The sequence below is a fragment of the Pleurodeles waltl genome, chromosome 11, assembly GCF_031143425.1.
Source record: "Pleurodeles waltl isolate 20211129_DDA chromosome 11, aPleWal1.hap1.20221129, whole genome shotgun sequence".
Classification (NCBI taxonomy): Eukaryota; Metazoa; Chordata; class Amphibia; order Caudata; family Salamandridae; genus Pleurodeles; species Pleurodeles waltl.
In genome coordinates, this window is record NC_090450.1 from 942,328,055 (window position 1) to 942,352,903 (window position 24,849).

A 24,849-nucleotide genomic window follows, 5' to 3' on the forward strand; every position below is an offset into this window, starting at 1 on the left:
TTAAAGGGTCGCAGTCAAATGTATTTACCCCGTGTTACCTTTTATTTTATTTTCTCTTTTTCAAAATCAAATATTCTAAACACTGGCTGTGATCTTAAGTGCTTTTGAATGTTTTGAAGATACTCGATGGAGAGCATCGCCACACTTCAAACTACCTTGCAAAACTGCTCCCTTCCTTACCAACTGCCCAGTAACCTAAAGTCTGCCAATGAGTGCATACCGTTGATCCGGCTTTTCACATATAAGAGGTTTGACTATCAGTCTTTACACTTCGATGACTTCTTCCTCTGGAAAGCATTCTGCTTCATTTGAGACTGAAAATGACTACCTCAAATTCAGAAACTCTCTTAAACTCAGCTTTTCACCCTGTCTTTTAGATGATCTTACTCAACCCCATGATATCCTACATCAGAGACATCCTTTGTCGTGCTGCCAGACACCTAAGACTGGCTCACCTCTATATCTGGGCTCTTGGACTTTACCTTCGGCAAAGCTTTAATGCCTTCTCTGGAACTTTTTTGATGGACTTTCTCCTGAACTAATCGTCTTCTTATCATGCCCGCTTATATCTTCAGACCCACAAAGTGCTCTAAGGCCAGAATTATCTGGTTACCAGTGCTTTACAAAAATCCAAAATGAAATAAAAATACAATTGTGCTATAAGTAATGAATTATTTTTCACTCCTAATTCATGTCCTTTCCCACTATTTCACTCTCTTCAGACCATTTTCAAATACTAATTACACCCATTCCCAACTCTTGGATAGAGCCATTATCTAGTCATATTTCAGAAAATGTCTCATTTTTTTCTTTGGGCTAACTACTACTTGCTCTTAATTCAGTCTACCGTCAGTCTAGGTTCGGCCCATTCCATAATCCTAATTGATGTGATTCCCAATTTATAATTCAGAAGATTTCCTACTTTTATGACAGGCCATTGTCTACTCTTGTTTTAGGCTATTCTTCACTACAACAAGCAGCTATTGGATCGCTACTGGCTGTCTTGGCGTGAGAGGACTTTGAGATGTCTTGAAGAGCGTGAGGAGGAGGAGCTTGCTGCTGGACACTGCCATTTCCGCCAACTTCACAATGCTTTTCACTTGTGGAAAGAGAATGTAGCTGAGCTTAAACAAGAGTAAGTGTCAGAGAAAGGAATAGATTTTCTTTGTAAAGCCTCGTTTTTTATTTTTCTATTTACAATCTTGTTTATCCTGGAGCTGCATTACTAAATATATGAATGTTAAATCCATAGTTTGTGTAGGGTAAAGAAATCCCAGCTGCTGTTGTCCTGTGACAGCTTCCCTCTACATTTAACTAAATAGTGGATTTTAAACAGAACATATCATAAAAAATATCCAATATACTAGACCCCAAAATAACAAAAACATGTTAAAAAAGACACCATACAATGGGTGTGATTCAGTAATATCTAAATTAAATATTTATCTATCAGTTGTGCAGTGATTTCAGTTTTGTGTAGCCTAATCCAGGCGGCTATTCCTGAGTCTCAACACTTCTCTGGGAAAGCTGAAACTGCAAAAAATCCTAGTAGTGATTTTAAAATCATTAATTAGAAAACAAGCTGACCAGCAGTTTTATGCCCATTACTCTCAGTATTGGGCATCGGAGTTTCTCCTAGGGGCCCAGTAGAACTGATAGAAAAATGGAACATACATTAGAGGCTGGTTAGATTCCTGCTCACACAGACAGCAAGTAGCATATAGTTTTGGGCCCCTGCATTTTGGAAAGCAAACTGTTTATGGAAATGTTTCTAACCTAAATCTTGAACGGATTCCTACCTTGTGCTAAAAATAGATTCATCTAAGACATTGCTCCATTTCACTAACTCTATTGAAAGAAAGATATGCTCTCAGAGCGGATGTTTGCCAGATACTCTCTCTCAACTGTTGTGTTATAACTTGGGCCATCAAACATTCTTATCACCTACAGCATGATGTCCACATGCAAAGATGACATTTGCCTAAAAAACCTTCAATATGGGCATACCATCGGATGTGCAATGCTCCTGCAAATTAATTTATTAATTCTAACATACCCAATATGTTTTCTTGTGCAAAAGAGCTGTAATGAGATCTACCTGATTATTTAGGTTGCTCACCAACAGTGCTAGAGTCTGTTTTGTAACAGTGGTCCAACATAAAAGTGGGCTTCCTTATGACATGGGTGACTGACCACCCCCTCTACCCCCCTGACCAGGGACAGACCATAACACCATTAATGGTTGGTGGCCACTGATTTTAATAGTGAGGTACAAGCTTTTTACCTGAAACCTAGTAGGAAGGCCTACTGCCTTTCCCTCGTAAATCCATGCACTGTTTCATGACTGGGCCACTAAATATAATTTTTGTGGACATGAGTGCTTGGCCACAAGTGAGTAAGGATGCCTGTGTTTGCTATATGGCTCCTAAGGTTTTACGGTGCCACATGGAGTTAGTGGTTGTGTGTTGCTGTCCCCTCTTGTCCCTGCATGTCCTCCTGCACTGCTACTTTTTAAAAAAAAATTATACCAATTCTTATTGAGTTATATGGGAAGTTAATCCACATCCCCATTAGCACATACCCAGCGCACCTACTGCACATAAAGGCATGTATATCATATTCTAGAGGAAAAGTTCACTCCACGAGGCCCTCCCGCCCAAACACAAATCAACAAAGTTGTAATATAGTTCAGGAAAGAACCAGCTACAAAGATGTCAGAACATTGCACTTGTTGGCATGCCCCCTTCTGCCGTTGGGCGGCCTTAATTAGATTAACCCTGTTGGTAGGTCTGGAGCTGCAGTACTAAAGATATGAATGTTAAATAAATCCATAGTTTGTGTAGGGTCGGAAATCCCATTCTGCCACGTTCCCCCAGATCTTATGTTTATTGGTGCATCCTCTGACCAAATACACCTTGATTTCCATAAATGCACAATGTTTCATGCCTCTCCTCTAGGTTTGAAGAGTTTGAGTCTCTCTGAAGATCCAACTACTGGCTATGTCTCTCTTAGCAACCATGCAACCTATCCCAAACAGCAGCAGATCGACTTTTAAGGCACAATCCTTTCTAAATGTCCCAGTAGTGTGAGCTTGGGGTGAGTTATAATGGTCTTCCCATTACCATCCTTATTTCCCATTCAACCTGCTCCCAGTACTGCATGATCCTAGAATTGTGCCATGTCACATGCAGGAATGTCCCTATTTCCTCAGTACACCTGAGTCAGCCTGGGCCTGACCTGCTGCCTATTTTCCTCATATGCTTTGGGATGTAGTAGGTCCTTTGTATGTAATTTATTAGATTTAGTTGGATAAGTCGGAGGTGCGCTGACATTGCAAGCACACAGGGCGCCGTCAGTGCCTCCTTCCATTCATCACCTGCCAGGGTCCCCTCATCCTCCTAGCACCTCGTCCATAAGACTGTCATCAAATCAGGGACATTAACTACTAAGGAGCAATATAGGCCCGATATTCCTATGGGTTCTATTCTCAGTCGGCCTCAAATGGGCTGAACTCCAGAAGGGGCCTGGCGATTTCTTCAAGGGGTCCAACATACTCCTCAGTTGCTGGAATCTGTAGAACTGTGAATTATATAGCTCATATTCCTCCTTGAGGTCCTCATAGGACCTCGTGTTACTAGGACCAAATATCTCCCAGTTTAGAAAGCCCTCTAATGTTCATGCTTTCTAAAGTTGCACACCCTGCTTGGAGTCTTAAACCAGTTCCCATCCCACAAAGGCATCTCCTGTGTGGGTGTGGAGATTCTAACCCAATGAATAGGACGCAAAGCTTCATGCCATGCTCTAAGTGCCAGTCGTTTTACCTGCAGCAGGAGTGTTAAAACCCCTATGTTGTACAGGTAGTGATGCACCCCCTTCTCTCCAAATTCCTCCTTTTCAGCTGGATTAAGTCCATCGCCAAAGAGCCAATTGTTGATAACTAGCAAATAAGCCATCCAATAGTAAAGCAAAAGATTTGTGACGCATATTCCCCCATCATGGGTATGTCTCTATGGGCAACCAGTGCAGTTTAACCAATGCCTGTGAGGCAGATTGATATTTGGGAATATCTAAAAGAAGCAGTGCTGATGCATTTTGCAACATCTGCAATTTGTGGACCAGTATTTTTTGGATATTCAGCAATAAAGTGTTGTTGTAATCCAATTTTGATAAGGCCAATGCCATTACTATGTTTTCCCAAAGTTCCAGTGGGATGAAAGGACATATCTTCCTGATAATTCACAAGGTGAAGGAAACAGATGATACTAGGGCATTGAGTTGATCTTCAAATTTAATTTGTTATCAAAAACAATCCCAAAGTTCCTCACTTTTCTCACAGGCGTGGGCAATAAGCCCAGTTCCTGAGGCCACCAACTAGGAAACCAAAAGGAGGTATCATTGCTCAAAAGAAAGACCTTAGTTTTCCCGGAATTAAGCTTTAAACAATTGACTTTCATCCAGTTATCAATCTGTCTCAGACAGTTATTAAATCTAATTGCTGTTTACTCTAGTATTGGAACTTTCATAGATTCACATGCTTGAATCATTCCCCGTCGTCGAGATGGGAGCCCCCGGTATAAATTACACAAGTAGTGTTAAAATATATTAACAAAAAAAAGGCCCTAGGCCTCTTCACTTTAACAGTCTATCAGAGTCATTTTAGGAAAAGGACCAAACTTGAGTATCCACAAATCAGGCGACACCACCCTCTAGAATCCTACTGAGAGAAGCTCCAGCACCTCAGATTTTCTACTGCACGTCGTGCTAGGGAGTCTCCTCAGAGCTCTGCTCTTTCTTCATACCTTTTCAGCAACATTTTCTCTCAGAAAAACTTATCTGACTTGATTGGTAAACTATTTTCAACATGTCTGATAAGGAGTAGAAGGGTCTTTTCAGGAACTGCAAGACTTGTGGAAAGAAAAGACTTCATTCTGAATACCCTCACCAGGATTGCATTTACTGCCTCTACCCAGACCATTCAGCCAAGGACTGTAAGGTTTGTCATACCTTTTCCTCGAAGACTCTAAAGGATAGGGAAGGCAGATTATTGATATGGCTGCAGAAACTAAAATACAGGGAAAATCCAGTTTCTGACTCTGAGAGTGATGACTCTTCAACATCTAAAAGGTCATCAAAGAGGGCGAGATCAGACACAAGATCTCCCTCTCAACACTCAAGGAAAGCCCACAAAAAGACTGCTTCAGGGTCTTACAAGGGCCGCAGCCCATCTTCTTCTCCTCAGAAATCTTCCAGCAAAGGGGAGAGGTCATTCTTGCAGTTCAGAGAGGCACAAAAAATCCTCCTCTGTACCTCCATCTGTGCCTTTTAAGAAACCATCCTCCGTTTCTGCGAAAAAAGCACCGTCGACGACAGATTCATCGTTGACGAGACCGGAGTGTTTTTCCGACGACGACTTCTGCATTTTCACCGTCGACGACAGTGCCGACGTCGACGACGACAGGTACACCACCGTCAACGAGAACCGCATTGACGACGTCATCGTCGACGAACGTCTACACATCATCATCGTCGACGGCGCTTATGACAGTATCAGCTCTACCGTCGTCGATGACATCGTCGACAGTAGACTCGTCGGTGAGACTTTCTTCCATCAAGATCTCCATGCATTCAGCGTCTACGACACTGCCGTCGACGACATCGTCGACACTGTCGGCGACATCGTCGACTAGGGAAAAACATCAGACAAATCAGGAAAAACTAACGCCAAAACATACATCACCTAGTAAGGTGTCCTCCCTTGTTCCAGTACACCTATTAGAGGGAGATGAAGACTCAGATGACGAGGGGCCATTCGGAGCAGCCCATAGTCCATCCCAATTGAACGTTAAGTATCAGGAAGAGGATGAGTATGATGAATCCTATGACCCTTAATTTTATGGAGAAGAACAGCAATACCAACAGGGGGCATATATTCCATCCTCCTTATTGTCTGACCTCAGAGCAATGTTAGCTGACTACAGCAGGCGTTTTCCTCCTCAAGGGGAACAACCTTCTCCATCGCCCGTCTCTGGGGTTACCACTCCACTTCAGAGACCAGCTTCTTTACCTCTCACGAACGTGGCTACTCCGGATATGACGCTTCCTCAGGATACGGACATGACAGAGGGAGATCATGAAGAAGGGGAGCTTCTGGACACTCATTCTGAGTGGGATGAATACGTCATCCCTGCTCTTCCTTCTCCTTCTCAATCAAAGGTGGAGTCCCCACCAGACGACATAGGAGGATTTCACAATCTCCTAGAAAGAGCTGCCAAACGTTTTGCTTTGCCAATGCCATCCAAGCAAACAGACTGATTCCTCTACGACTTTAAAGAGCCTTTCCAAAAATCTGTGCGCTCTATTCCGATGGTTAACTATCTGTGGGAAGAAGGTCTAAAGGTCATGCACAATCCTGCTACAGTTACAGCAGTACTGCCTCGTTTAGACAAAACGTCCAAGGCACCGGACGATGCACCAGCATGTCTAACTGGACACCCTCATCTGGATTCAGTGGTGGCTCAAGTGGCACAAAGAAAGTCCAAAAATCCTTCTGCCCCGATTTCCGCACCCCCAGACAAGGAGGGTAGGCAATTGGATAATATCGGAAAAAAGGTTTTCCTCTATGGCTAGCCTAGTGGTAAGAGCTTCCAACTCATTGGCTGTTTTGGCTAGGTTTGACAGGCAGCTGTGGGCAGCTGGGACATTGCACCTCATATTAGCCAGTTGCCGGAAGATGCAAGATCAGACGCAAACAAAACTTTGCAGGAGGGTCAACGCACGTCAGCAGAACTTATTGACTGTGCAATAGACATAGCAACCACTGCTTTTCGTCAGCTCGCCGGGGCAGCTGTTCTTAGAAGGCAAGGTTGGCTTAAAGCTACCTCTTTTCGTCCTGAGGTGCAGAATAAGATCTTGGACTTACCTTTTGATGGCCAGGCGTTATTTGGAAAACACATCGATGAGGCCTTACAATCCATTAAGTCGAACACAGACATGGCAAGGTCACTAGGGACCCTACAATATCGAAAGACCTCCTTTCGAGCTAGAGGGCGTGGCCAACCTTCATACAGAGGAGGATATCAGCAGTACAGATATTCCACCTATCCTTCCTTTTCCCAACAGCACCATCAGTACTACCCCCAGAGGCATCCGCCGCAACCAGCCTATGGTAGATCGGGTGGTCAAGGACGCTCAACTCGCCCTGCCAAAGACTCGGCTCTGAGAGCCTGATGCATCCGAGGCGCCGGCTACATCCAATTCTCCTCCTTTCATTTTAGGCGGAAGGATATCTCTATTCCTCAAACAATGGCAAGTCATCACATCAGACAAGTGGGTCCTCCAATTAGTGAAACGGAGCCACACTTTAGAATTCACCCAACTGCCTCCCTCCAATCCCCCCGCAGGACTCCTTCAAGATACCCACAACAACTCAAGAAGGAGATCGACAAGATGCTTCTCAAAGGAGCTATAGAGAAGGTGCCTCAAGCACAGCGGGGAAGAGGATTTTAATCCAGGTTCTTCCTCATTCGAAAAAAGTGGAAAGATTGGAGGCCGATCCTCGATTTACGGGAACTGAATACCTACTTAAAAAAGCAATCATTCCGTATGATCAGCCTACAAGACGTCCTCCTGCGCCTCAACCAGGAAGATTTCATGTCTACACTAGACCTGAAAGACGCATACTTCCACATTCCCATCCACCCTGCCCACAGAAAATACCTGAGATTCACCGTAGCCGGCAGCCATTTTCAATTTCGTGTCCTTCCTTTCGGCCTAAAATCAGCTCCCAGAATATTTACCAAATGTCTTGCACCAATCTCAGCCTTCCTCAGAAGGAGGAAACGCCACATTTTTCCTTATTTAGACGATTAGCTGATAAAGGCAAATACCTACGCAGGAGCACGCAGATCAACAAGAAAGTGCGTTTCCTTACTAACCAATCTCGGACTCATCATCAACTGGGAGAAGTCCAAACCTCTACCAGCACGCAGTATCACCTTTCTAGGGGCAAACCTGGACACGCAATCCACCATGGCATGTCCCACATTAGACAGGCAACAAAGGTTACTGACACTAACAAGATCTATACAAAAAAGAAGTTGTGTTTCTGTCCGTCTATTCAAGTCTCTCTTGGGCATGATGTCATCATGCATACCTCTAGTTCCTCTATGCCGACTAAAGATGCACCCATTACAGGAGCAACTAAATCGCTCTAGGTTTCAGGAAGCTTCGAAGATCTGATACACATAGCCCCAGCAATACTCAGGGCATTGACATGGTGGTCTCTAAGGCATCTATCAATATGCCTTCCGTTCCTACATCAGCCGGCTCCGTGGACCATCACTACGGATGCATCTCTGGAAGGCTGGGGAGCCGTGCTACAGGATCTTCAAGTAAGTGGCAAGTGGCCACCGCAACTGACAACGATGCATATCAATTGGCTAGAGCTCAGAGCAGTGTACCTCGCTCTACAGGCTTTTCTCACGAAAATCTCAGGATCGCACATGGTAATAAGAACAGACAACACCACAACGATGCATTACCTCAACAAACAAGGAGGCACAAGATCTCTCACTCTCTCCAGAGAAGCCCAGAGAATTTGGAATTGGGCCTCGCAGCAAGGCATCACACTCTCAGCTGTGCATTTGCCGGGAATAGAGAACAAGACAGCGGATGCACTCAGCAGGCAGAAATCAAGCTGCCACAAGTGGGATCTGGACCAGTCGATAGTGGACCACATCTTTTCCCAGAAGGGAACACCAACAATAGACCTGTTTGCCAACAAACACAATGCCAAAAGCCAGTTCTTCGCAAGTTGGCATCACCAAAAGGGATCTTGGGGGAATGCTTTTTCGATAGTCTGGTCAGACATCTTTGCTTACACCTTTCCTCCAATTCCATTGATCCCAAGAGTCCTCACAAAGATGAAGGCAGAGCCGTGCACTCTGATATTGATAGCTCCGTATTGGCCGCGTCAACACTGGTTTGCGGAACTTCTTCTACTGTCAATCAAGCCTCACATTCCGCTGAAGCACTTTCCACAATTGTTAACAATGAGCAAAGGGCAGGTATGGCACCCGCGGATCCGCAGTCAATGCGTTTGCCAGCATGGGTCCTAGGCACAGGGAGTTCGCACATCTGAATATTCCACAGGAGTGTAGGGATATCTTGTCTAAGGCATGAGCAGCTAGCACTAATAAGGCTTATTCTTCCAAATGGAAACGATTTTGTGTCTGGTGTCATCAGCGGCAGGTTGACCCACTATCTTCACCGCCAGAGGAAATATTGCCGTACTTATGGCAGTTAGCGCAAGCAGGCCTGGCACATTCTTCCATTAAAGTACATCTAGCTGCAAGAGCAGCATACAGACGTTCGGATGCTTCACCCTCACTCTTTTCCTCTTGGGTGATCAAGAGGTTTTTTAAAGGGCTTTTCAGGGTATTCCCTCCATTCAGTCCACCACCTCCTTCGTGGAACCTAAATATCGTCTTAGCGCAACTGATGAAGCATCCGTTTGAGCCAATCCATCGTGTCTCTCTCAAATTCCTTTAGTGGAAGGTTTCTTTATTGGTGGCTCTCACATCAGCCAGACGAGTCAGCGAAGTGCAGGCCCTCTCTATTCAAGAGCCGTTCTTGCAGTTTAAACGAGACAGACTGCTGATGCGTACTAATCCGCATTTCATCCCAAAGGTTCCTTCAGACTTTTACATCAATGAGCCTTTAGTCTTCAAATCCTTTTTTCCTCATCCTTCTTCCCCGGCGGAGAGGGCATTACACTCCTTAGACGTTAAAAGATGTGTTCAATTCTATTTGGACAGAACTAAATCTTTTCGACGCTCTAATCAGCTACTCGTAGCATACAGTGCACCTAGAAAAGGCTAACCACTCTCCAAGCAGAGTATTTCCAGATGGATCGCCTCAGCCATTCTCTTCTGCCATCAAGCAGCGGGTAAACCTCTGCACTCATCTGTACATGCCCACTCCACGCGGGCAGTCTCTTCGTCTGCAGCGCTGTTCGCCGGAGTTTCCCTACAAGATATTTGTAGGGCAGCAACATGGAAGAGCTGTCATACATTCACAAAGCACTACTGCTTGGAATCTCTATCTCAGGGAGAGGTAGCAGTGGGTCAAGCAGTTCTCAGGAATCTCTTTAGGTGAAGATGAGCCATCTCTTGTCCGTCCCTCCATCCTAGAACAGGTATGCACATTGTTTATATCCTTATGTTCAGTTACAGAGTTATAAAAAAAAAAAAAAAAAGAAAGTAAACAAAAGAAAGAGAACAATGTAACATACAGAGAAGTGGACATGTTTAATGATAGTATTCACATACCATATGTTCTTTGAAGTATTACTTGTTGTATATAGATGTATATAAATATATAGATATATATGTTTATAGTTATATAGATTTCTATACATGTATATACTTATGTTTTATATATGCGCGTGTTTTGTATCATATATGGTTATAATGGTACAATGTGCATAACTACTGCTCTCTACTCTGATTCAAGCATGTGAATCTATGAAAGTTCCAATACTGGAGTAAGAAAATAAGTTACTTACCTGTAACTGTAGTTCTCCAGTATTGGAATCTTTCATAGATTCACATGCGACCCACCCGCCTCCCCAGAGAAGCTCACTTCCCCTTTGTTTCTCTCTCCCTCTCTTTTTTCCTATCTTTAACGCACTTGTGCTTGGAAAATCTGAGGTGCTGGAGCTTCTCTCAGGAGGATTCTAGAGGGTGGTGTCGCCTGATTGGTGGATACTCAAGTTTGGTCCTTTTCCTAAAATGACTCTGATAGACTGTTAAAGTGAAGAGGCCTAGGGCCTTTTTTTAAAATTAATATATTTTAACACTACTTGTGTAATTTATACCGTGGGCTCCCATCTCGACGATGGGGAATGATTCAAGCATGTGAATCTATGAAAGATTCCAATACTGGAGAACTACAGTTACAGGTAAGTAACTTATTTTCTTCCTCAGGGTTGCTAGATACCGAGACCACTATTTGCGTGTCATCAGCGTATGAGACAACAGAAAAACCAAAAGCTTAAATGAGCTTTGCCAGTGGGGTGACATACAGATTGAAAAGGGTAGGGCTCAAGGACGAGCCCTGCAGCACCCCACACTGCAAGTGGAAGGTTGAATTCCCCTGTCGCCACATGTTACCTTCTCCGAAAGAAAGGATTTCAACAGACTGGGAGCAGAGCCTCTTCTGCCGAGCTCACAGACGGTCAATCAAGATGTCATGATTGACCGTGTCGACCGCCGCAGGGAGGTCCAATAAAATCAAGGCAGCCTTGCCACCTCCATCCAATATGGACCTTAGGTCTTTTGATGCAATGATGAGAGCTGACTCTTTTATGTGCCCTTCTAAAACTGAAATGTGTTTAGTCCATAAGCTTATTTGCATCAATAAATGATGCCAGTTCCTAGAGGAATAAGATTGGATTTTTTTAGAAGCTGAAGAATCAAAGCTATCTTCCATTCTAGTGGAAAGTATTCTGTTTTGATTATCTCATTAAAAATGTCTGTTAAGTGGGCACCTAAAATTCCCAGTGCAAGATGTACAATTTTCAGAGGGCAAGGGCTCAAGGGAGAGCCAGACTTAGATGACCTCAGTAGGCTAAGAACCTGCTCCGTATTAAGCAGAGGAAAAGATATTTAAAATCTCCGAACTGAAAGCTGCTTTTCTTACCGACTGATATTCTGGAACACTATGCTTACTGATGACAAGGATGTTAAAAACATCCTCCACCCTTGTCTGAAAAAACTTGCCAGTGTGTCACAAAAAGCTTTACTACCGTTGTTATTGGTGGTGTCAGACAATTTGGCTAGTTGTTTTACTGCCCTAAATAACTCTATAGCAGAATTCTTAGATTGTAGAATCTTATTGGAAAAATACTTAGGCCCTCATTATGAACACGGCAGGAATCCCTGCCGTGTTCATGCTGGCGGTCTGAACACAGACCGACAGTCTGTTGAGGATTCCACCGGCCCAATAATGAACATTCCCAGGGGAATGCTGGGCCTGGACATTGCAGACGGCTCCACATGGAGCCGTCGTCAATGCCGCAGTGCGGTGGGTGCAGCAGCACCTGTCGCGCAAATCATTGCCCGTGAATCGGGAAGTGACCTGCACGACAGGGCTGTGTATGGGGGCCCCTGCACTGCCCATGCCAAGTGCATGGGCAGGAGCACCCCTTCTGCCAGCCCTTTTCTGACGGGGGAACCTGCCAGGGCAAGGCTGGAGGAACAAGGGTTCTTTATCCAGAGCAGCGCTGCCCTTTCGGATAAAGAAATCCGTCTTCGTCAGGCTGCCTGTCGGCGGTAGCCCGGTGGTCGGAGGGACGCCTGTGGCGGTTTTCCCTTGTTCATAATATGGCGGTCCAGACCGCCAGGCCGGTGGTGGTAATTTCCGCCACTGCTGGCATGACGGTCTGGACCGCCATGTTCATAACGAGGGCCTTAGTTATTTCCTCAAAAATTAACCTTTTATAATCTGCGATCAGTTGCATATTAACCTGTCTGTCCCGAGGATCATATTTTGATAACCACTTCCGCTACTGCCTTCTACAGAGCTGTTTATGAGCTTATAAGCCTTTCTGTAAAACCACGCTTCTGACATGTTTTTTTTTCTCTGATTGGTGTAGTCTTTTTTGGGCGCAAGCACATCTACCCCCGCCCCAATACATGGCAAGTAATTCTGTATTGCTAACTTAAGATCTATCATGCCTGTAGGTTTTGTGTCTAACAGTACAGTTTGAAATTTTGCAGCATTAACAATATGCAGTCCTGACCCTGGAATTAGAGCCTCCTGTGGATTGCCACAGCAGTAGCAGGGCATCAGTCACCTGGAGAAATAGGACGACTGAAGCCGTTCAAGATTGATATAGGGATTTAATAACGTTTTGGAGTAAACAGTGCTAGCGTGGAAGTGCTATAATTTTATATAGAGCGACTCTACCTAAAATTGATAGAGGAAGTGAAGCCACATTCAGTCTGTCCTGGTCATTACTGAAGTTATGTTGTGCTCCCAATAAGTGGGCTTGTCTAAGGATATCTGCATTCCCAGGTTTTGAAAACTGTCATTTCGTGATTGCATTTTCAACAGTCTGCCCCAATTTTACGGCGATCCCCTGAGTGGCACCATGTATTTAGTCTAGTTTGCAACAAGGCCCAAGGCTGTACCATAAAGCTCCTGTACTTCATCACCTAGTCCCCAGTAGTCACTGGATCACTAAGGAAATGCAAGACATCACTTGCGTATAGGCCTTTGCACAGCTGGACTGGTCACCTTTTTTGTTGCTTATTGCTATATTTGGGTGCTATACTGGTACCAATGAGGTCCAACCACAGATTGACCAGCCGAAAAACAGCCACACCCATCACATTAGTTTAGAAAGGTATTATCATCCAAATATGTTTTGTCAAATTATGTTTTGTTTGAGAAGAATAAAGTACCATTGTGCATTTTTGGGTAATTCTTTTTAGAGACTGTGTGGTAAGCCTCTGACATGGACCACAGTCAACCACAAACCTTTGATTTGCTAAACACTGTTTAATATTTCCCCACTGTAAAAATGATTTGTGTTGGGAACGGGGGTGTTTATGGTTAGTGATGGTTGTCGATGATGACGAGTACCAGGTTCTAGAAATGTTTGTCAGGAGGGAGTACTTATGCCTAAAAGAATTTAACAGGGGGGGTTCTTGGTATCAAAATGTTACAGTACCATTGGATCCTGTACTACCTCCAAGACCAAGGTATGTCATATCCGCAGAGGATCCTTTGCTAGTACCTTTATGGCCATTGACAGTACTGCCTCTACCAGAACCTTCGGTTTCATTTCAACTCATCATTCCTCTGACACCCTCCCCAACACAACATAAGACTCGTTAGGATATTCCAGTTTCTAGATCTTCCCATAGATCACATACACCTGTACGTACTCCAGATGGATGAAAAAGAACACCCTTAATTTCTCAGAGTACACCTGGGGCCCTATTACACATAGGGTGCACTTTTCCTGTTTGCGCCATGGCTCACCTTTAAATAGGTGTGCCATACGCAAACCGGAAAAATGCACCCTATTACAGTGAATTCGTTGGCCCCAGGGCAGCCCTGAACTTGCGCTGCCCTAGGGGCAGAGCATTCAAGTGAAATAAGGAGCATCTGCTTCAAAGTTGCTCTGTGTTTGCCTGTGCAGGCGGCAACCAACCGGCATGTTAAAGAGGGATTATAAATCCCTTTGCAGACAGGTGAGGTGAGTGACTTGACCATCCATAATACAATGCGGGTGCAGAGATGGAGATTCCCTCATTTGCATGGGGCCACACCCCCATTCAAATGAGGGTACACCCTCTTGAGATAGCAGTGGTGCTACATGTGCGCCAGCGCTGGCAGTATTACAGATGAGGACTGTAGGGAGACGGGTTCTGGTTGCAGACTAAGACCCTCCCCCACACCCACCCCCACCACCAAACTTTTTGCCTGGTTTTCAGATGCAACTGTGACTGAAGTGCACTGGGTTCTTGCTAACCAGGTCCCCAGTGCCAGTGTGTTCCTTCCCTAAAACAAGACACCTGACCCCAAGTGACCAGGCCCTTCAGCCACCCTGTCAGTCCCTAGTAAATTGTACCCCTCGTACTTAGGGCATGGGTACTGAGGAGGGCCCCTCAGAACTGCAGCACAATTTGTGCCATGCTGAGGGACTCTAACCAACCTTCTGCAGACTGCCATTGCAGGGTGCATGACGAGGTGCTAACAAAATTGAAAACGCAACATGTCACACAGCCTGTGTGCCATGCCCCCTAACACTGCATGCAATATATGTAAGTCACCTTTCTAGCAGGTCTTACAGCCACAAGCCAGGGTGAATTATATTACATGTGAGGGTATATATGCATGCTCAAATATGCCCCTACTATGTCTTTGTCGATTCCTAGACACAGTAAGTGAACAGGGAAGCCTTTTTTTTTTTCGATAAAGACTTTTTTTTATTTTGCAAAGAGAAAAGAAAAGGGTAAATACAATGGTACAAACATAGGGAAGCCTTTTTAAATGCATGTGCTGGACACTGGTTCCCCAGCTACATGATCGCTTCCCTGAATCCTGGGATGTTTGATATCAAACATCTCCGAATAATAAACCCTCACTGCCCCCAGTGATGGATTTATTAAAAACCGCACACAGAGGGCACCTTAGAGGTGCGCCCTGAAAACCTACCAGCCACTAGTGTGCTGACTGACTGGTCCTGACCAGTTCAGCAACCAAAGACGTGTTTCTGGCCACCCAAGGTGAGAGCCAGCACTCTCGAGGACCTGAGGCAAAAGCCTGCTCTGGGCAGGATGGACATTTCTAGGGCGGGGAGCTTCACCTTGGTAATGCAACCCAGGTCTCTCCAGATGGGGGAGGAGACCAACCCCCCGTCCTGACCCCACTTTGGTGGCAGCACAGGCGTAAAAATTAGTTAAATTAGGACGAGTGCTCACTCCATGCCAGTCCCACCCCTAAAGTGGACAAGCTGCAGTGGACACTACTTTTAAAGTTCCACCATCTTGCTTGTAAGAAATTAGGCCTTCGGTTAGGGTTATGCCCATTTCCCAATAGAAGTGGTCATAAGAAGGGTGTAGTCACCCTTAAGGTGGTCACCCCTGAGCCCTTGAACTTAGATTTTGACAACCTAAGAAGACCCGTACAAAGAAGAGTTGCACCTGCAAAAGAGGAAAAGAAGCAGCAGCTGACCTGGAACCAGCCCTTCTGATCTGCCTGCTGACTTCGAAGGATCCTTCACAAGAAACCAACTCATCCAGCCTTCAATAAAGACTCGGGTCTCCAGTGGTCAGCGTCCTTTCCCTAATACAAGAAACTCCAAAGAAAGGACTCTGCAGCTGCTGGAACCCTGGAATCCTGACACTAGAAGTGACAGTGCACCTGACGTCCACGACCCACGGTGAAACAAACTGACGGTGTCAACGTGGGTCCCCAGCTGCCCAGAGACAGAGTCCAGTATGGTCTCGCCCATCTTGGACTCTCTCGAGACGCCTGCAGCCTCTGCACTCAGGCCCCCTCTCCCACAGGCTTGTGGTGAAAGAAAATACGACATCTCCAGCAACCACTGCACCCGTGATCCCTTACCCCAGCTGATGTGGGTCATTGGTGCCAACGAAGTCCCCCAGCTCCTAAGAGCTCGAGTCCACCCTGGGCCCACTCCTGCTGGATTCCCCAACGACGTCTGCAAGCCTCAAAACACAGGAGCCCCTGACTGCGAGTGCTCCTGGTAGTGAAAACCCGTAACCTAAAGACACCTGCAGCTGTCGCCCCTAGGCACAGGAGAAGAGGACCAAAGGTGCCCTTATATACCCAAGCACCCCAAGTCTACTACCTACCTGCTTGTTGTCCCTGACTGGCTTCCTAGACCGAGCCTGCAGCCTGTCTTCATGAGGACTAAACTCCCATAAGAAACCATTGGGCACCCAATGCCTTACTGCCCCTCTGCATCCGGCCTCCCCAGTGCTGCATGTTGTGACCTAATGGTGTGGTTCTGATCAGTGCCCAGTACTTACCTTAATTCCCTGAGATTGGCTTCATAAGTCATTGTTAACCCTCTATTTGCTGAACATTGTTTTCCTCCATAGGATAACATTGAGAGAACTCTGAAAATTGCACCAAGTGCCTATTTCTGAAACTGCAACGTATTTATGCTTAAATGTCTACTTACGTGATTACGAAGTTCTTGGGTTTGAAACATATATAAAAATAGTTCGTTTTCTAAATTGGTCTTGGATTTATTGAGTGTGTGTCTTATTTATCGCATCTGTGAGTACAGCAAATGCTTAGCACTACCCTCTGATAAGCCTAACTGCTTGCCCACACAACCACAAAATAAAGCATTGGTCCTATCTGCTTTTGCCTCTGCAAAACCAATTGAAGATCCACTGGACTGTCTGCACAGTGTACTTCATTTTAGTGCACTACATAGAGAGCCAGTTTCCTACAGGGACACACAGGCATCTCGGCCCCTTCTGTAATACCATAATGTCCTGGGAGCGCACAAAGGGAGTGCACATGCCCGTTGCGCTACCTAGGCACTCTCTGTAATCTGGCCCCTAGTGATCACTCTATAGCTACATCCTTCATACCAACCTTATTTTCAGGATCATCTGTAAGAATATCACCAATTGATGACACACTTACTTTTCGGATTATATCAGTGAGAGGTGCAGTAAAATTAAACATGCAGATTGAAGTACCACAGTCTCTATTGACAATCATTATGGAAACATTACAAATCTGAGCATCTCCTAAGCCAGTCCTACCATTGGTAGGTTTCACAGAACTCATGTAAGAGAATTTCCTAACACCAGTCACTTTCAAAAATCGACAACACCATGTCTCCAGAAAAAAAAAACCTAGTCAGCAGGTTCCTGTGTATGTCCATGAAGATCCAAAGTTAGGTGCTGTGATTGTTTCTGCTGTCCGGAAGAAACATCCGTATGCATCAGAAACATCGGTCCATCCAGGGAAGGAAAGCAAAAGAATAGATGTTGTGGGTATGAAAGTTTGTGAATCTGCAGCTCTAACACTGAAATCAGTGATTTTGCTTTTCTGGCTAGATATGATAGGGCCTTATGGGGCTCACTGCTCACCTTTTCTGATGATTTTCCGAAGGATAGAAAACAAGACTTTTGAGTAATCTTAAACGAAGGATAAATAATCTCTAGAAACATACTGCCATGGCATTTGCATTAAGGTCATCATCTTGGCTATGTCTCACATCTCTTAAGCCAGATGCTCAATTAAAGATTATGAATCCACCCTTCTCAGGATCTGTTCTCATCGGTCCTCACACTGACTTAGAGATGGTAAGAATGAAGGAGTCTGAAATATTAAAAGCAATGTGTCTTGAAGAGAACAAACAGTATTACGACTCTCAAAACAGATGCAGAGACTCTAGGCAGAATGAAAGACAGGGGGTTCTGTCCCCTCAGTTGTCCTATTATCCTCCGTCTCTGGGACAAGTACAACTCCAGCAGTCCCAGTACACTTGAAGATCTGTTTGTGGCAGACTTTACAACCACAACAATCTTACTGAGAATCTACTACAGAAAAGTCAAGACCTCAAAACGATGATAACCGGCAGTGAATACAACACATCATCCTCTCTATTCGCCACTCCAGTGGAAGAGTGTAATAAAACACCTGGAAGAGTGGATACAAATTATCACCCACAAATGGGATTTACAGGTAATTCAGAAAGGCTACAACATTCATTTGAAGTCATCCTACACTGCAAAAAGCCCCTCAACATCAACTACTTTGCCTTCAGGTGGAAATGGCATCTTTATTCCAAATACAAGCAATAGACCTGGTTCCTTTCTCAGCGAAAGAGGTATTTTTTCAAGATATTTTTTGGTCTCTGCGAAAGGTTCGAGGAAAGAGTTCAGACTCATCCTCAACTTGAGACAAGCCAACAAATACATAAAGAAAGAAAAATTCAGAACGCTTTTTCTGCATCAGTTTTATCAGTTTATTGAAGGGAGACTGGAGGTGCTCTGTGGACCTTTGGGATGCGTACTTCCACATACCAATAGTAAAGAAAGAAGCACAGAAAATGCCGTTGTATTGGTAATGAGTTTTTCCAACAAGCAAACAAAGTGCTGCCATTCAGCTCAAATCTTCACCAAGGACATTCTCCAAGTGCATGGCAGTAGCTGCAAACTTCCTACGCAGAAACAAAGTTTTTGGCTACCCATACGTAGACCAGTGTTTCCCAAACTGTAGGCTGGAATCCGATTTTTGGTGGGTCACAAAAGTCCAAGCAAAAAATGAAGATGCCTTTAAATTCTGTATTTATCTTGTCACATTTGTTGCTCTGAAAAAAGACAGGTCACATGTCAGGCTATGTGTTCTACTGCCTAATGTTTTCAACATGGGGGCTAGTGTTTACAACTTCTCTCACTTTGCAGTCATAGAAAGAAAAGTAAAGGGAATAAAGTGACAATCTTGTCTGGGTACATGAAGTGTAAAGGTTAAGGCAGTAAGATGTCATTTTTCCATAACATACAATAAAATGTGAATACCTGTAGATGAACTGTACACATTCAGAAGTTGGGAAAGCAAAAATGAAGCACATTATTTTGTCATTCTGAAGTGTAATAGAAACAAAGATTTTAAGAACTCATCAAGACATTTTACTTAGTGATGCACAAACAGTAAATATTTACTGAAACCAGATTTCCATACATTATCATTTGTGTAAATATACTTTTATCAATAAAGCTGACTAATTGACAATGCACTCCCACACAATGTTTTAGTTACAATTAAAAAAAAAAAAAAAATCTGCCTCATGACCACTAAATCTAGGTGAGTCACAATAGTTTGTGGTACTAAAAAGTGTGTTGTGGTTTCAAAACGTTTGGGAAGCACTGACTTAGACAATTGGCTGATAAAGGTTCACACTGCAAATCAAGTACAAAAAGAGTTCAACTTCACTGTCTTTTTGGTAGATTGACTAGGTCTTTGTGTGAACCTAGGAACATCCCAAACATCTCTAGTACAAACTATAGATTATAAGCAACTTTAAACACTATCAAAGTGTTTCCTTTGGAGGCCAGAGTGTGTAACATTTCTCAGAAATGTCACCAGTTACTACTCACCACAAATCCATCAGTAAAGAATATTTTTTCTCTACTGGGATCAGTAGCTTTGTACATCTATCTAGTTCCCAATGCTCGACTCAGCATGTGACCACTGCAGCAAAGCTTGAAAGACCAGTGGCCTTAACACCAGGGGGATTTAGAGGACAAAGTGATCTTACCACTGTAAGCTCATCGACCACTTCAATGGTGGCTCAACAATCACAATCTACTCAAGAGTCCCCTTTCAGCAAGATTTACCTACTCAGACCATTGTGACTGACGTCCCTCTCACTGGATGGGGAGCATGTCGGAAAGATCTAACAATTCAAGGTCAATGGTCTCCCAAACAACAGCTATATCACATCGTCTTCGAACTCTCATGGTGTTTTTTCCAGCTTTTTTTATTTTTTTAACAGAGTACTAGTACAGGTGGGTAATACCACCACCATGTACTGTTCAAACAGGAAGGAAATCATCACTGACTCCATTGTTAGAAGCACATGTGATTGGGCTTTGGCTCATAGCCAGAAAACTGTCTCTCCAGGCTGTTCATCTGCCAGGTCCACAAAACCAATAAAGTGGATTTACTCAGCAGATGTTTCTACAAAAACCACAAATGGAAACTTCATGACACTGTCTTACACTTCATCTTTGAAGATTGGGGTTATCCGATAGTAGACCGCCAACACTACAGATCCAGAATTCGGTATCCTCATTCAAATAGCAATGCTCATTTTATGAACTGCTCCAACAAAATTCTGTATGCTTTTCCTCCAATACCACTTGTTCGGTCAGTGACCATGATCATGATCCTAATGGCTCCAGATTGTTTGAGACAGTGGTGGTATCCTCAGCTATTTCACCTATCACATAAACCTCACAGGAGGCTGCCATGCAACCACAACCTTCTGTCCAGAATGGGAGGCAAAATTGTCCATCTGCAGCCTGGCTCCTGCGGTCATACAGTATGGACATTTAGGTTTTCCTGAAGACTGTATGAGGACACTAAAAGAAGCTAAGATGCCATCCACTAGGAGTTCTAATGCTTTCAAATGGAAGAGTTTTGTAATTTTTTATCTTGCTAAGAATTACGACCTACTCATGTAAAGAAAGTGCCATTCTTCATTTGCTGCAAACTCAAAACTGCAGTTTTCCTCTATAAACATTATGAATTTAGCAGCTTGTAAGAATATATTGTAAAGGCCCAACCGAAAAGGTCTTTCTTCTCAGTCCTAATCACCGAAGACTTCCTGGAAGGACTAAAAAAGGTGTATTCTCCATTTAAAAGGCCTGCTCCTCTGTGGGAGCTTTCCAAATGTATAGTTATTACATCTGCTAGAAGGGTTAGCGAGTTGCAGGCCTCATCTTCTTCAGACCCTGTTTTGACATTCCGTCAGAGCAGAGTAGGTCTAAGAACTCAACTGATTTTTTTTTTTGCCTTAAGTGGTGTCAGAGTTCCATATAAATCAGTCCATCTTCCTTCCTGTATTTTTACCAAATCCCTCCTCTGGGAGATCCCTTCATTCTGTAAATTTAAAGACTCTTAAAATGTTACTTAGGCAGAACAAAACCCATTAGAAAGACTAGAGACCTTTTTGATAACTATGGTCTTTTAAAGATTGGTTTAGCAACCTCCAAACACACCATATTACTTGTTGGATATTCTCTTCTATTTCATTTTGCTACCAACCGGAAAATAAACTTGGTAAGTCAACAGCTTGTTCTGCTAAGGGGTAAGCAGCTTTTACTGCTTTGATCAAGGATGTTCCCTTTTCGGAAATTTGTAGGGCAGCAATGTTGAAATCTTTTCACATTTTCACTAGACATGAATATTCTAAAACTGATACTCTAGTAGGTCAAGCAACTCTGCGAAATGTATTTAATTAATTAACCCAAGCAATTTTTTTTTCTTCATGCTTTATTGGTGTAGAATTAATTTGTTTTAGTGTAGGTTGAGTGCAGTTGATGTTCTTTGGACCGGATAGGCACATTTCCCTTCCTTTTCTCAGCACCTTCAGCGTGATTTAAAGCAAAGTTTTTAATTGGACAGCATATCCCACATCAAATGCAACAATATGAGTCACTATTAGAATTATACTACTGTAGATTTCTACAGAAAACATCACTCATGGTGCTTCCATGTATAGAGGATTATGTCTGCTACTAATAACTACACTGTGCCATGTGTATATTTATGTATATAAAAGTTATTTACAATTATTTCAAACCGTACAAAATGTACCACAAGATAAATGTGGACAGCAGTCCATGCAAATATTGCTGCATCATTGTGCATATATGGGTATTTATATAGCATGGTTTAATGAAGCAGACATAACTCATAACTTTACCAAGCATCATCTATGTATGTATGTGTGTGTGTGTGTGTGTGTGTGTGTGTATGTATGTATATATATGTGTGTGTATATTTATATATATATATATATAAAAATTACATTAAGCTATAAAAAAAAATCCCTTCCCAGCTCCCTCCATCCCAAACCTTTCTCACTACTATGAACGTCCGAACATCTTTCGCAGATTTCCACCCCTGCAAAAAAAACATATTTTGAAAGTACACAGAGATTTACTCTGCCCCTTGTAATCTCTGTGATGTGGCGTAATGAATTGAAGAGTACTTTGTTTAAATCATCATGTCTGAATATGACAATTAATCTGTTGGTTGATAAAGTATCAGAATATACCTACATGCAGCTTATATATTGGATGGACTCAGTGACTGTGTGAGATATAATAATTATTAAGTGGCAAACTTTATATCATAATTATGAACAATTCCCATGTAGTCTGCTTTATCAATTACATTGTGACATAAGAGTTTTTTCTGTGATGTATTAAATATTACATCAGAAGATTTTTGCTTTGGATTGTGAGATGATGCACTGTTTTTTCGTTCACAACCATGAGAAAATTCAGTTTTCTGGGGTAAATATATTTGAAGATAAGCCCATTTATTATTCATAATTGTTAGTTATAAAGAAATTAAATTACACTGACATCTTGATGAATAAATGATGAGGTAGAAAATGAAATCACTATTACAAAGTTGAAGCTAACATTTGATGAGGCTTTCCCTTGGGTTCTCATTTACACCTTGGTTAAACTTGGAAAAGAAGACCTATGTATTTGCTTCAACAAAGCTGCATTACTCTAGTATATCAACCTTCATGAATTGTATGGGAATGATCAGATTGAAAAGCAGATGCTTTCTTTTCTGCTTTATAGGTCCAGGAGCACAATGCCACTGGTAGTACAGTCCAAGAAGAAATCAAACACACACAATCAGTGTTTAAGCTATCGCTTATGGTATCATGTAAATCAAAGTATTTCTGCTAACCTACATCCACACCAAAACGAAAAACTTGCTTGTGTATAAGGCCACATCCTGTTGTGCACCTCTGACAAGGTAGTTCTTAGAACAGCCCCCAGATTCCTCCCTAAAGTTAACAACAGTAAGTAATGGTCACCTTTTTCTAGAAGATTACATTTCCTTGGGCATTATATTTACAGTGGGTGATAATTTTGTTGCTTGAACTGCCCACCCTTCCGCCCCCAAGGAAAAGCCTTGATTGTTCCGACTTTGCACCCCTTGAATGTTCGATCCTGAAGGAGTTGGAGGTATTTGGCAATTCAGTCATCTCATGCTAGTATCCGGTTTCCATATTTCCAAGGACCCCGCAGCAATACCTGTTGCAAGGAATTTAGAGAGTGTGGTACCTTAAACCCTCACCCCTATATGTGTATATATACCACAGACCAAACTGGTCATTTTGTTTAGCTCAAAAAAAGTTTTTTTTATATCGCCACCATAATACTTTTATTTGTAATGCCAAGGCTAAAGTATCCTGGTCTTCCCATTCAAGGAAATGCATACTAGCAGTGACTCAGTATATATTTTGGTGAAGACGTGCAGAATAACATAAAATGACATATACACACAGGGCTTGCAGTTGTGGTTATAGTTGCCGAACTAGTGTAATTACAAATACCTCTTCTACAATTGGTACTCTCACTGCAGCAGAGAAAATCAGAACACCACTGTGAGAATGTTTACCATTCAGACTGCTAAAACCTGGAGTTTTTCTCTCGAATTGCCTTCAAGTCATTAACATTTATAAAGCGCGCTACTCACCCGTGCGGGTCTCAAGGCGCTAGGGGGAAGGGGGTTACTGCTGCTCGAAGAGCCAGGTCTTGATGAGTCTCCGGAATACGGAGTGGTCCTGGGTGGTCCTGAGGCTGGTGGGGAGGGTGTTCCAAGTCTTGGCCGCCAGGTAGGAGAAGAACCTCCCACCCGCTGTGGAGCGGCGGATGCCAGGGACGGCGGCGAGAGCGAGGCTGGTGGAACGGAGGAGACGGGTGGGGGCGTAGAAGTTGAGGCGACGGTTGAGGTATTCTGGTCCCTTGTTTTTGAGGGCTTTGTGTGCGTGGGTGAGAAGTCTGAAGGTCATCCTTTTGCTGACGGGGAGCCAATGCAGGTGTCTCAGGTGGGCGGAGATGTGGCTGTTGCGGGGTATGTCGAGGATGAGGCGGGCGGAGGCGTTTTGAATACGTTGCAGACGTTTCTGGAGTTTTGCGGTGCTCCCAGCATAAAGGGTGTTGCCGTAGTCCAGGCGGCTGGTGACGAGGGCGTGGGTCACGGTCTTTCTGGTGTCGGCAGGGATCCAGCGGAAGATCTTACAGAGCATGCGGAGGGTGAGGAAGCAGGAGGAGGACACGGCGTTGACTTGTTTGGACATGGTGAGAAGAGGGTCCAAGATGAAGCCGAGGTTGTGAGCGTGGTCTGAGGGGGTCGGTGCGGTGCCAAGGGCCGTGGGCCACCAGGAGTCGTCCCATGCGGTCGGGGTGTTGCCGAGGATGAGGACTTCCATTTTGTCTGAGTTCAGTTTCAGACGGCTGAGCCTCATCCAATCTGCGACATCCTTCATACCATCTTGCAGGTTGGTCTTTGCGCTGGAGGGGTCCTTGGTGAGGGAGAGTATAAGTTGAGTGTCGTCGGCGTAGGAGGTGATGATGCTGTGCTTGCGTACGATGTCGGCGAGGGGGCTCATGTAGACATTGAAGAGTGTCGGGCTGAGCGAGGAGCCTTGAGGGACGCCGCAGATGATCTCGGTGGGGTCTGAGCGAAAAGGTGGGAGGTAGACTCTTTGAGAGCGGTTGGAGAGGAAGGAGGCGATCCAGTCCA

General features: G+C 43.9%; 1 protein-coding gene across 1 annotated transcript in view; it reads left to right on the plus strand.

Moving 5' to 3' along the window:
- Nucleotides 1–24,849, plus strand: part of SFI1 (SFI1 centrin binding protein) — a 328,160-nt gene that overhangs the window by 169,827 nt on the left and 133,484 nt on the right. Inside the window, exon 16 of the mRNA XM_069215083.1 lies at nucleotides 957–1,135. Coding sequence (XP_069071184.1) covers nucleotides 957–1,135 — 179 coding nt within the window. The remainder of the gene's footprint in view (nucleotides 1–956; nucleotides 1,136–24,849) is intronic.